This window comes from Schistosoma haematobium, chromosome 1, assembly GCF_000699445.3.
Source record: "Schistosoma haematobium chromosome 1, whole genome shotgun sequence".
Classification (NCBI taxonomy): domain Eukaryota; kingdom Metazoa; phylum Platyhelminthes; class Trematoda; order Strigeidida; family Schistosomatidae; genus Schistosoma; species Schistosoma haematobium.
Genome location: NC_067196.1, coordinates 86,749,941 through 86,763,961, shown reverse-complemented (window position 1 = coordinate 86,763,961; position 14,021 = coordinate 86,749,941). Strand labels below are relative to the sequence as shown.

The 14,021-nt window shown below is 39.5% G+C and overlaps 1 protein-coding gene across 2 annotated transcripts; it reads right to left on the bottom strand.

Moving 5' to 3' along the window:
• Positions 1-1,200: 1,200 nt before the first annotated feature.
• UPF1_1 (ATP-dependent helicase NAM7) lies at positions 1,201-14,021 on the bottom strand. Of its 2 annotated transcripts, XM_051209919.1 has the most exons (12): positions 13,782-14,021; positions 13,545-13,744; positions 13,097-13,513; positions 12,889-13,061; positions 12,381-12,485; positions 9,706-10,359; positions 8,379-8,665; positions 6,824-7,059; positions 5,234-5,540; positions 4,304-4,901; positions 2,201-2,733; positions 1,201-1,759 (listed from the first exon to the last, which is right to left on the bottom strand). In XM_051209919.1, exons 1-12 carry the CDS (start codon positions 13,965-13,967, stop codon positions 1,487-1,489), a joined length of 3,969 nt encoding a protein of 1,322 aa, XP_051075406.1. In that variant the 5' UTR covers positions 13,968-14,021; the 3' UTR covers positions 1,201-1,486. The 2 variants fall into 2 exon arrangements, with proteins under 2 accessions (XP_051075406.1, XP_051075407.1); XM_051209920.1 differs by having other exon boundaries at positions 13,097-13,744; positions 13,782-13,991.

Sequence of the window (14,021 nt, the reverse complement as noted above, 5' to 3'; positions counted from 1 at the left end):
GGTTTTCAGGAAGTAAAACAGACAATTGCTGGAAATGGGTACCTTTTTCTCCAAACGTCAAAGTGTAGAATTTACCTTGATCCCGTCAGAAGAAATAAGCGGCCCATTGGGCCTAGGTAAGTCGAAAATAAAATTCATACACAAGATTACATACTTTGTTTTTTGTGCGTAACAAGAGTGGGTATATCCGATTTTGAAACTAAGATGAGACGCATGATTCAAAACGAGGAAATCTTTAATGGTTAATATGAAGCCAACCAGGGCAACACAATATTTAAGACCTAAAAAACATGTATTGAAGCATAAGAACCGATCTTCGACTGCATCACTCTTCTACCGAAACACTCATCCATAGTTCCGATCTACAGTCGGTAAATCCAAGGTTCGGCTGTTCTGGTTTTATTCATCTCTAACGAAACAAATCCACTCGATTAAATTATCCTTCCAACTGAGTTGCAACCATTACTTATTAGTCTAAGTTTAACTACAACTTTGTTCATCAGGCGGTCACACTATACATTAGCGATTACTCAACGACACCATCGATAAGGTATTTCCGACACATTCACTTTCGACCTGATCCCAGTGGTAGATGCAAAAAGGTTAACACACCGCTGCATACCTGTCTTAAATTTCGTCTCGCTGAATTGAATTCTGTCCTAATAATTTGTATCAGGTATTACTGTATTTTAGTTGCAATTTCGAATGTTAAGCTAGTTGCTAAAACTTTGACACTTCAACCCTTCTGCAGGTGACCCTGAAAGTAAAGAAATCACGAAGGTTGAAGAGGAGAGCATTATACCGGCGCTTATGCAAGACAGATTGAGAACGAAACAATGCGCGAAGCTTTGGGACGGTAAGTATTATTCACTACTGAACATTCCATGTTTTCAGAATGGTCAAACTGTACACAAAAATACTACTGGGCAGCAATGTACATTTGCAAGACGGACTTTCATAAGGCTTTAGAGTGCAACAAAAGATAGTAAGAAAATTTTTTTAAAAATTCATGATTTCAGCCTACAAGACCCTCAGTTTTTCGAAGAAATGAAGAATTTATATCTGAAAATGCGTTCGAACTACAGGAGGACGGGGTTGGAACAACGCGTTGTACGAACCGACAAAACATTCTAGTCTTAAATAGAAGCTACAAACACGTCATCACATTGTCCCTCTTTTTGAAGTTGAAAGGCAACCAGGTTATTAGTAGAATAAAAGCTTTGTATATTGAGGAGTTTATAACGAAAGTAAACACCTTGTAACCAAATATTAATACGAATTAGTATAGTCAGGGGGTTAAAAACAAGTAGTGCAACCTTCGGAGTGCATGTTGGTTTTTATATTTTTTGTACTTCCAAGTGATGCACTCCGAATAATCGATTTATTCCGTCGTCGCTGCAGATGTCTGTAGACAGACACCCTTGAGAAACTATATGTTCGTTGATGATCATTGATACGCGGCCCAAAGTTAAGCCGGATGAGATCCCTAAAACTGCGAGAGCGGTGCACCACTGCTCGCACAGCTGACTGCGTTTTGAGAGACACCAATATTTTCTAAATCGGTCCCATTAACCAGACCAGAATCGAAATTTATGTTGGTATGATCCTCGCTTCCGGTAGCGAACAAATTTGATCCCCTTTGTGAATTTGCTTTGCTCGCAGGTACAGTTGCACCTTGAAATGTAGAATCTTGAGAAAGAAGCAAGTTGTCCATTTGACTGGCACCCTGACCAAGACGAAAGTCCAACGAAGTGCTCTCCTAGAAACATAAATTAGAGTTTTGATATTCGACTTTAAATAGAAAGCACCAATGAAATAACTTATATAATTGTTTTAAGGCTTTTATGTCGGTGATTAGTCAGTGTAATAAGTGAATTTGTAATAAACTAGCATCAATAAGTGAATATTAAAATTTTTATCTGCATATGGACAATGAATCGATACAAAACATTAAAGGCGCAAATGCACTGCGCAAAAGCGTTTGCAAATCCGGATACCTATGATATTTTCTCAACAAAGAATTACGAAGGTTTGCATTAAGGTTAAGGAAATAACCTACTAACTTGTCCTTTAAAAGAACAGGAAATCAAAGCTAGGAGAAATACATAACTATTCACAAAGATCTACGAAACAAATATCCTTATGACTAACAACCATGTATATCGGTAAAACCTAATGTGAGTATCAAAGATTAAACTACCTGAGATAAACCGGAAAGTCCTGAATTACGCGACTGACTACTGAATACACCCATGTTACTAAGACCAGATGTGCCTTGAGTTCCAGAAAATTCTGACAAACCAGGCTGAGAAAGTAGACCAGCACCTGAGTTGGAAGTTTTAGTATTACCGCGTTCCACAGAAATGTTGATCAGACTACTGGGCCCATCAATTTGACGTGACTTTGAAGCGCCAACCGAAGCATTTTGTGAACTAGCTTGTACATTTCGACGTGCATTTCCAAGATACCGAGGAGCTGCAGAACCAACCACGTTATTTCCAGGAAGAGGACCGCCTGGTGCTCTCGTACTTCCCGTATTTAGTTGTGAGTAGTTGGGATGCACGTTTAGTGGACCCAAAGTTTGTATTGATCTACCAAGTGGCGCAGCTGCCCCAAGGTTGGTGCCATATTTTCCATTGCCAAAATGACCAGAAGACGCAAACGGATTTGCTGCGTTGGTAGGATTCGATATTCGACCAGCAGGCATCAACATGCTGAGTGGCATAGGAAGATCTAGATAAAACGAGTGATAAAAGAAGTCAACAGTAGAATGAGGTAGTGACAAACTTTGTCAGGAACTATCTTATAAGAACACTTTGATGTCATCCTTACAAAGGGCGAGTTTTTTAGGCTTTAACGCTTGCAACTAAAATTTTCAAATTTTAACCTCTTCTGTGTAGTGCCAACAATTCAACGAGTATATGCCCTTAATTATGCATGACCTCGTATATACGAGTTTACATCACGTTGTCGTTGAGAGAGCATATATTTCTTGGAAAACTGGAAATATAAGCTAGGTAATCATCAAAAAATAATGTGAAATATCAAGTGAATTTCAAAGGATATGAAGAAAAATTATAACAGTCAGATGACTATTGGATTAGTGTTTTACTAATAAAAATTATAAAACAGCCTACATATATTTAATATCTAAAGATTGTTAAGTGTAAACCTATATGAAGAACAGTCAGTCAGTCAGTAACAACGTAGAACTTTGTACGTACGTACATCAGTTCGAGTTGCCACACCACCTTAGCACAGAGATGCAGTTGTCGATCCAAATCCCGTAGTGGTAGAGGTAGCAAGAGTATAAACAGGCTCCTACGTGCAGTTTAGAGCGTGGTTTCAGAAGACCAGGAATAGCGTTCCACGTACTCGAATCGTTTGCCCTAGCGGTGCGAGGTGATAAAGAGACGTGAGGAGGGTTAGTCATGGAGATAAGAGAGGTATTAGGAGGTGTGGGAAGGATTTGAATGTGACCAACTTGATCTCGTGTGCTGTTACGGGTATGAGGGCTGATGTCACTTCCCGGCTGCCCACACCGTGGAAGGATATTTTTCGAGGAACCTGAAAAGGAAATTGGATTAGTGTTGGTCTTGACGACCTGGGAGCGTGACTGTAGAGCCCAAGGGATAACTGCTTGAGGCCGGTCGCGCATGGCCTTTTTGTGGAAGGTTTTTGACGTGTTAGCTCCGTTCTTCAAAGGGCCTTACCGCCGAAGACGGAAATCCGTGAGGTAAGGTGAGGTGTGACATTTTTAGGGTCGACCTTTTCTAACCCCACCCCTCCTTGTGGGAAGGCAGCATCACTGTCATGCTGGTTGTCTGAAGGAAACACCTTACTGCTGTCACACCTCTCTACAGTCATCAGTACGACTTCGCCCTCGGACCTTGAGTTGCTGCTTTTAGTCTTACCGTTCACCAATCGACCTGCCTGGCATGGTAGAACCTACAGGAACATATGTTCCAGCCAATATAGCTCGGTTGGGTCATCACGATAGGCAAGCCCGACCACCGCGTCAACGTAGCAGCTTCGGTCGGGAATATGAAGAACAGGTCTCGATGGCCATATCAAGCTTGTTGAAATGCATCTTGAGTACCACCACCACCACTAGAAACCTCACAATAAACTTCAGAAAATCACATGAAACAGTTATGAATACAGAGGACTCCACAGAAAACTTTGCACTTTACTGGTTGCCTTCATATCAGTAAAATTGTCGAAAAATATTTCACTCGAACTTCTATTTGCGATCGACAGGAAACTGAGGTGATGTATATATATTACTCAATGAATTACTTACTTGAACTAGCGTTGGCTTCTGCATATTGTCGATTTGGTCCTATATACCCAACCTGGTCGAATAATGACTGGTTTAATAGTTGATGCATACTATGAGAACTACCATTTGTTTGACTAGAATACGGTTGACTTGATTGATGTTGAGCAGCTGCAGCAGCCGCAACAGCATAAGCTGCAGCATGGCTTGCTCCAGGTTGGTTGAGTGCTGACGACCCATGTAATCCTAAGGTTGAGACATTCGGGCGCGTATTTGAACCAGATCCTCCGAAGTAAGCCGCAGCAGCCGCTGCCGCCATAGCTGCTACTAAGGCTGTTGGTCCATTAGGATTATCAAAACATGGTTGAGACGGATTTGAAACATGAGAAAGATAATTAAATTGATTTCCGGGGTGTGTATTCAATTGCCCATTTAACTGACTGCTATTTAATAATGCGGGATTTGCGGATAACTGCGCTAGATAATGCCCACCAGGTTTGAAAGTGTACGGAACTTTGGGTCTAGGAAACTGTAACATGTATTCACCTAGATTGTTTAAGGGTCCCTCCACGAGTAAATGCTGATCACGATAAAAGTGTAGCAGCTGGTTCCAAAGTGGTTGCTGAAAAGTAGAATATTCATGTCAGAATGAAAGACAAGGATTCATACGAAGTTAACTTTCACTGCAAATGAATTCTACAATACGGTGAACGTTACAACCATAAAGTTTAATGAATCATATATTCGTACGTTAAATTGTCTGTAGGATTTCAGACTTATGTACAAATGATTTAAAGTTGATATGCAAAATTTGTAGGATTTGTGTATTTTCTTAAAAAATAAATCCTGCGAAGTATATTATCCACTAGGACAATGAATGGTTTGGTCTAAAACACCAATTATCAAGATAAATTCAATATACTCATAATACACTGCAAAAAATAAAAACATTACCTTGCACAAAGCCTTTGGATTTCCAACTACTATTAATCCGTAACGAGCACGAGTGAGAGCAACATTCAAACGGCGTGGATCATTGAGAAAACCAATACCTTGATTTTCATTTGCTCGGACACAGGACAAAATGATATAATCCTTTTCTCGCCCCTGGAAGGCATCCACGCTAGCGATTTCGATTTCTTGGTACAATTTGGCATTTAAGGAACCAGAATAATGAAGATAATGTGCTAAGTATGCACGTTGTCCCTCATAAGGTGTGATTACTCCGATAGTATTCGGATGAACACCTATTTTCAGCATCCTGTAAAACAAATTGCAGAGTTTATACTTGAAACATGTGCTAGTGGCTAGCAAGTTTAAATTAATTTAAAGTGGAGGTCAAATAGAATTGAAGAACACCAAAATATACTAAGTACCTGATTGTAACACTGATAAGCGACATCAAACTTAAGTTAATGGGAACTGTGCCAACAGTAAAATGAAAGCTAAACAAATATTTGACAGTATTTTATGCCATTTTAATTGAGTGATACTGAATTATGTTTAGAATGATGCTTTATAAATACAAAGGACAATGGCGAATTCTAAACTAAAATTACGAAAAACTCGATTGATCATGGATCAACTCTTAGGCATGGTTATACAACTAAATTTTCTACAATGGGGGTGCCAAGAGGTGAACATTTAAAAGTATAGACCCTGAGAAGCTATTTTCTAGTGATTTCGTAACATGTATTCATTTATCAAACAATTGATTTCTGTATGATCTTAAATCTAAACTTTTGTTCGATATTATTAACCATGACAATAAATTTGCCATCCGTAAGTTACAGCAATCTAGCTACTGACATACTATTCATATTAATATTCACGGCGTGCTTTATTATTATTATATTTCAAGTAAATAAATATATCATTTAACGTCTGAATAGTATGAAATAGTGCGAGATACTTGTATGATCTTCCTGATCGGTAGTTTGAGGAACGAATCCTTATGTCGTATGGGTTATCAATCGTTTTAGAATACATAGTGAACAGTATTAGCTGATTCAACGGGCATGAAAATCCACAACTAGTTCACAGCAAAAGCAGGTTTAGTTCATTGCAAAAAAACAGGTCACTTTGGCCTAAATCGGTAACCAGTGGTTACTAACGTTCTACTCACTGTTTTCTCGTGGTGGGGATGTTTACGAAATTGAGAGGACGAAAAACGAATTTCCGGCGCTTTAACCGGGTTGGTGGACACGGAGACTCCACTTAGGGGAGTTGGAAAACCCTGATCCCAAACCATTGGTGCACATGGGCTCCAGTATCCTGGAGGAACAAATGGCGTATGAACCAATGGTTGGTCACTGGCTACCATGGGACTGCATCTCCTTGCGTTGCTCCACTACCTTGTGGATCAGACCTTCAGATCGAAGGCCCCGGGTGTGGCCCCTGGGCAGTATCACAGCCCACACACAAGTAAGATGAAATGACAATAAACGTTCTTAATACAACAAAATAAGTTAAATTTATAGGGAACAATTTATGTCTCATAGAAAGTAACAAAAATACAAATTAAAAATCTTTAAGTTAACTCACTTTGTGACGATTTTTTCAACTGTTGCTGCCTCTGTTCGATTTAGGTATGATACACCATTACCGGATATTTCTTCCTGTCCAGATGTGCAGTAGAAAAACATAGGCCTGTCTGGATTTGGCCATGGAAAATCGATCTTTTTGCAACGATCCTCTGCTGTCACTCCATTTTGCAAACTACCTTCATAAAAAACATTACTTGGGAAGGCCGAAAGAGCGGGGTGCATACGATACTGGACCTTAACAATAGAAGTACCAAACAATCAGATTGGAATATGCTCTTTACGATATTACTTGGATGTCAAGTAGAAATTAATTGAAACAATGAGTTATAGGATCTGTATTTTATATTCTTTATTCCAATTTATAATATATTATTACGAGCAAACGCACAATGACAGAACTTAGCAGTCGAATGTATTTTCTCTCAGTTAAGCTTTTGCGTCAGAGCTAGTGATGCCTGACTTTCTAAAACAAAATAAACGGGACGAAACCCAAGTATCTAATCTAACTGCTTACACTTTAGTACATTATATGCTAAAGTTTTGGGGATGTCGATATCTATTGAGTGGAATGCTAGATATATTCATTGGCTTAGTTGAATTAAAATCATGATAACCAAAACAGGTCAGTAAACCTACGGAATCCTTAAGCTCATCAATCTCAGTTCCAGCGACAACATTAAACACACTGCCTTTCGAAACGAGCGAGGACTTCGGATGATTACTGAAACTTATTACAGGTGTTTTAAATCGTCCAACTATTTTATTTATGAAGCGCCTGTAATACCATTAGATATCGGCAGCTTAGGAAACTCAAATACAATACAGAATCGAGACAGGTTACCATCTTAAAAGTAATAGTGAGGTTAGACGCAGGGTATTAGGGAATGATGGTAAATCAGTTGACGAGTTTGTTAATCTTCATCGACTGAGATGGTTGGGTCACGTGTTGCGTATGCCCGGACACCGATTACCACGACGTGCAGTGCTAACCGGTGTTGGAGATGGTTGGAAGAAGGTTAGGGGCGGCCAAGCCAAATCGTGGCATCAGTGCTTGAAGTCACTAACTTCTAGTTTGAGTCATGTTGGTAGATGCAGACTACTTGGTTGGTGTCCGCGTGACCATCGCAACCAATGATTGTAGACTATGTGTGACATGGCTTAGAATCGATCACAATGGCGTAGGTGTATACACTCTATCTTCCCTTAAACTGTGCGATTAAAATCGCTTCATATCTTTCTTTCTACGAAGTAATTCTTTCTTCCTGTACTATATCCTTATATGCAATCTTTCTTTTATATATTACCACCATTGACTTAACTACTATGAATCTGGTGTTCATCTTGCTGTGCTAATGAGGTATGGCAACTTGGACCGATGCATATATGTGCCTGGTCCTACGTTGTAGCTGACTGACTTAAAATGCAAACGACTACTGTGTGGAAAAAACGGTTATTTCATTTGGTAAGACCACTTTGCTACATTCGGAAATTAAAACGTGCAAAAACAAGCGTTTGTTTCAACGAAGATGCATGATTCAAAATATCTGACGTACCTGTAGACGTATAGGTCGAATACCCAGCAAAACAAATCGCTCAAACAAACTCTGAGTTAATCCGGCGCTAGCAGCTTTTTTACACGTAATTACAGGTCCCAATTGACAATGATCACCAACTAGAACAACCTGGCGACAACCTACCATTAATGGTATTAGACACTCTGGTTCAGTAGCCTGGGTAGACTCATCAATTAAAACGGAATGAAAACTTAAGCGCTCCAGACGTGCATCACCAGCAGTTACACATGTACAGCAAACCACATCAGCTGCCATAAGGAGTTCCCCTGATGAGAAAAACAGAACACTTATTAGACAACTAAATACAGAAAGTGATGCTTGGTTACATAATGCCATAGACAATACCAATGCGTTTTCTGATAGAAAATAACCAGTTAATAATAATAACAATAACTATAACCCCCAAATGCTCTGGTACGGACGACAGTGGGGAGAGTCAGCTCTTCCTCTCGAAACGCTCTCACATGGCCACGTGCATACAACCACTGTCAGGAAAGTCTCATTCACTGCCCTCACACGACCATACTATTGTTTACGAAATTGAGAGGACGAAAAGCCAATGTCCGGCGCTCTAACCAGGTTGGTGGGTATGGAAGGTCCACCTGGGGAAGTTGGAAAACTCTGATTCCAAACCAATGGTGCACATGAACTCCAGGATCCTGAGGGAACAAATGGCGTTTGAACCTATTAGTGGTCACCGATTGCCATGAGACTGTATCCCTTGAAGTTGCTCCACGGTCTGATGGGTCAGGCCTTTAAGTCGAAGGCTCGGGGCGTGGGCCTGCTAAGAAAGCCATCTGCTACGATCTGGGCACCCGAGCAGTGCCACAGCTCTCACACAAATCGAATGGTTTACGTGGCGCATATCTATTTGGTACCTCGTTGCGCCTATGTTCATGTGTTTAAGTAAATAAAAAGCAAATAAGCAATAATCATACATTTTAATAGTTGAATTCATGAGTCGATTAAAGCTAGAGCACCATGGAAAACCTGGGAGCGCTGGAGGACTGATCGTGGATGCACACTGTCAAGGAGTCCCACACTAGGACGGGACGACTTTTAGTGCTTCCAGGTTTTCCATGGTGTTCTAGCTTTAATCGACTAGTGAATTGAACTATTAAATTACTACAATCTCCACAAAATCTTTCTGACGATATATATATATATATATAGGTCTTTAATGTGACCAAATATTTTTTTAACTTTATTAACGCTTTTACAAAAGGAACTAATTGTGATAATCAGTATTTCTTAGCCCCTACAGTTCACACATAGTATAAAAGTTTTGTTAAAACTCGTAACTTACGTTCAAGTTCCCGTTTTAGAACTCGATAACGTTTATCATCATCCTGACTCAGTTCACCAGTCTCATCTTTCAATTGTTGTAACTTTCGGAGTTCACTATGACCTTTCACATTTTGGGCCTGTATGTGTAGCATAAGACGGCTGACAGGAGATGCTAGAGCTTCTCTAGATCTTGCACATAGGCGCACAACTTTTAATCCGGTACGGTCAATCTTTTCGCACAACTGGTCGACTGCAGTGTTGCTAGGAGCTACAACCAATACCTTTTTTTGATGTATTTGGTTCAAGTGATAAACTATTGATGCAGACGTCACAGTTTTACCCGTTCCGGGTGGACCCTGTATTAGACTAAGTGGACGTTGGAGAACTGTTTTGACGGCAAACACTTGGCTGTGATTTAGCTCCGGTAAGTCTGGTGCAGAATAGCGTTTAGGTAAGTTGCACTTTAACACCATATCATCTAATTCTTGGCCAAGCAATCGGTAGAATATATATGGTGGTAATAAACCGTGTTGTTCGTCGGTAACGACAGAAATCGCTCGTCTCATTCTATCGAATGGAGTTGACTTCCATTTAAATTCGATTTTGTACGTCACAGGTTCTAGAGGTGTATCAATGACTTGCTTCATTTCCAAACCAACTTCATCACTGAAATCTAAGGAGAAAACATGAAGCATCACCTTGTAGTAAAATTTATTGAAGAGATGAAAAGTACATAAGCGAAATCCACTTCATATTTTTGTCTTATTAGAATAGCACAATAAAATGAAACATAATTCAGTCGCATCAAAAACCTCATTTTAGGAACGGTGAAAAACGACCACGTCTGAAACCGATCAAAATCAAGATGAGACTATTAGGGTCTGCGATCTAGACCCAGTTTTTAATCACTTGATAAAAGATTGCAATGCCGTAATATACTGGCATCCACATCACAGCCAGTCATAAGGTAGAATCTGGTACGTATGTACATCGGTTTAAGTCAGTCAGCTACAACGTAGGACCAGGCACATATGTGCATCGGTCCAAGTTGCCAAACCTCATTAGCACAAGATGAACAAATTCATAGTTACTTTAATGATAGTAATATATAAAAGAAAGATTGCATATAAGGAGAATTAGTTCGTAATTCTAATTTTACGGTCTAAGGCTAGACAAGGTGTATACACCTACGCCATCGTGGTCGATTCTGAGCCATATCAGTCTCCAACCAAGTAGTCTGCATCTACCAACATGGTTTAGACCAGAAGTTAGTGACTTCAAGCGCTGATACCGCACTTTGATTTAGTCAACCATAACTTTCTTTCAACCGTCTCCAACACTAGTCAGCTTTTTGCGCCGTGGTAAACGGTGTTCAGGCATACGCGACACATGGCCTAACCATCTCAGTTGATGAAGATTCACAACTTCATAGACTGATTCACCATCATTCCGTAATACCCTGCGTCTATCCTCACTATTACTTACCCGGTGATTCCAGCAGATGCGAGCAATATGTCATCAAATACTAATAGATCACAAGTAACTACCCTAAAAGGTAATGTTTTGCAGCCATAAAGTAGAATCGCTTTATATAGCCATACCTCACCTACATCTACAAATAAACGGCACTGAAACTAGTCAAATAAAAATGAATCTTTACTTCTAAGTATATTTTGGTAAACCCCACGAGAATCGTCAGCCAACTTTGTGAGTTATTGTGACCACTATCTCCCACAAGTTATTAATAGGTACTAAGATAGTAACAACCTACGAAAAAGCTTACAGACAATTATCGTTTTTGATCTGCCATGGGAAGTGTACAGTCTTACAAAAGGAAGAGATGCTCATCCACAATTTGACCAGTCCAATATTTAATTGACACAAGGATTTTCTTTTGATAACAGCAGAACGTAGTGATGATATGAAATGGATACCTCAACATTATTTTGGAAATGGCAATTAGTGCCAAACACGTGTGCGAGTGAACTTAAATTTGATGTTTGGTAGTATGATTTTTTGACGGTATTTTAAATAAAAACTAATTGCATTAGCTCAGAACAAGTGAGACATTTTCAGAAGATATTTAAATCTATTCAAGCCACTCTATCATCTAAATTCACGCAGATACCAACAAAATGATAGAATTTAGTTAGCTATTTATACGTAACATAGAACTTGGTAAATACGTACACCAGTATAAGTCGTTATACCCCATTAGCACAGAGAGATGAAATTGTTAGGGTAAATTCAGTAGAGGCTGTAACAGTATTAGTGGGAACAGAAATGGCCATCGAAGATACAATTCGATAAAATATGGATATGTAAAACAAGAAAATTTGGAAGGTATTTAGAAACGTAGGACCTAAGGAAAAACAGTGAATGCATTTGCGCTACTGAGAACTATACAAGAGGAAGTTCAGGTTCCCCCGTGTCATCCTTGCGCAAAAGCCATACTAGCTTTCTCTGTAATATTCCAATTTCACTGTCATCGAATGATTAAAACACCTGATGACTAGTTTATTTACACACAACATAAATTATTGCCATGCTCACTAACTTGTTACTTGAAGCATATCTTTAGGAGAAATACGAATAAAATCTGAAGTACGGTTAGGCACATAAAATGACTATGCAAATGGTAATATACACCTGTATAAAGTTCGTATATATATGTCATATGATGCACAAACTTACTGTCAGGCACTTTGATAACATGACCGTCACCAACCAAATAATCGTTTGGACTGTTAAATTGACGAATGATCAACTCATCCCCATGCATAATACGTAGTTCTGGGCCTAGAAAGTAATACGATGTATTAGTGAAGATATATCAAAATCATATGCAAATATCACTCAGCACATAAAGTAAATACGTTAAAGGAATGCATACACGAACCAATAGGATAATCTCTATCGGCAAAAGTTAGTGTGGAAGATTTACAGATTATAGTAAGCATTCACTTTGTTCTATAAAACTAGCTTCACGAAATGCTCTGAAATCATAAGGACAACGTTATAACATAAGAGCGATTCACTGTACGGACCCGAAGACTTCGTTGCCATGTATTTTCAGTATGATATTGAAAAACCTGTAGTTTTATCTGCAAGCTATTTTTAAAAAAAATTATATACATGACTGAGAACTTAAAAATCCAGGTGTAATGTATGAGAAAACTTGAAATACTAATAACTTATGTACCTTCGTTAGCACCTGGAATCCGGAAGTAAGCCACTCGGCGTTTGTTAAGGGCAGTCTCCCAACGAACGGAAACATTCTCCAACTTCAGCGATTCTTTGATCTTTTTGTCGTAGTCAGCCTCTAATTCCACTAAAGGTATGAATACATCTCGATACTGCTGTGAATTTTCATATCTTTAAGAGATGAGGAGCTCGGGGGTAAAGCTTACCTTAACAATACTGGGTTGACTTCGTTATCTGCACCGGGTTTCTCTAGATCCTCGACTGCCGCCTGAGGATTTTCTTTCCATATTTCTTCCAGTCGGTTTATTTGTTGAGCCGATATCTGACGAGCTTTTGCTTGCTGTTCATCACTTGGAACTTTCACAAGCCAAGCAAGAAACTGACGTCCTTGAATTATCGGTTGCCACTGAGCAGGATCCCAGTACATGTCTTTGTTGGCATTAGCACAGATGTTACGGCACAGAAGCACGACGACAGACTCTGACTTCGCCGGCACAAAACCAAGCAGAAAAACATTTTTTGACCCACATACATAGCATTCCAAGAGAGTATCTTTTAAAGGTCCGTCTTTGTGCAAAGTAACTTCTTTCGCACGAGCTCTAACAAGATGATTGATGATATGACTGAACAAAATAATATACGTAGTTGACTAACCTCCCTGAGGTGTTGCCTCGACCATTGCAAAACCACTTCTTCGTGGTGTTACAAAATACTACACAAGCAGGGTCATGAATACCGCAGTAAGCACATGCGTGCTCTGGTAAGTCGACACTAGAGTCATCTATGTCCTCATCTTTGAAGTCCAAGTCAGCAACACGTTGGGACAGCACGTCAATGGTATTGGACCCATCATGCTGATAACATATAAGACTAAGTATAGTACCAACATACCTGCTGAGAGAAGCAATTTTTATCAGGGTCAAGTTGAGATGCCTGTGTTTGAGACTGTGAAGGCAGAGTGAAATCAGAACAGTCATAATCAGGTCCCTGTGTATCTCCTCCAATTAAATCATTCTCTTCAGGGTCGAAGAACGTTAAGGCTTGCGAATTCGGACCATAAGCATCGAAAGAACCCATGTGGCCAACCCGTTTTAAGATTACGCGACTAAATTCACATGTATGAATTTAAAC

Excerpts from the sequence above, each read along its gene's own strand:
- UPF1_1 (XM_051209919.1), bottom strand. The coding sequence starts at position 13,967 with ATGGGTTCTTTCGATGCTTATGGTCCGAATTCGCAAGCCTTAACGTTC. Across the intron at positions 13,514-13,544 it reads CGAGGCAACACCTCAGGGAG|TCATATCATCAATCATCTTG; the intron begins GTTAGTCAACTA and ends TATTTTGTTCAG. Across the intron at positions 5,541-6,823 it reads GTTGAAAAAATCGTCACAAA|GATGCTGAAAATAGGTGTTC; the intron begins GTGAGTTAACTT and ends TTTGTTTTACAG.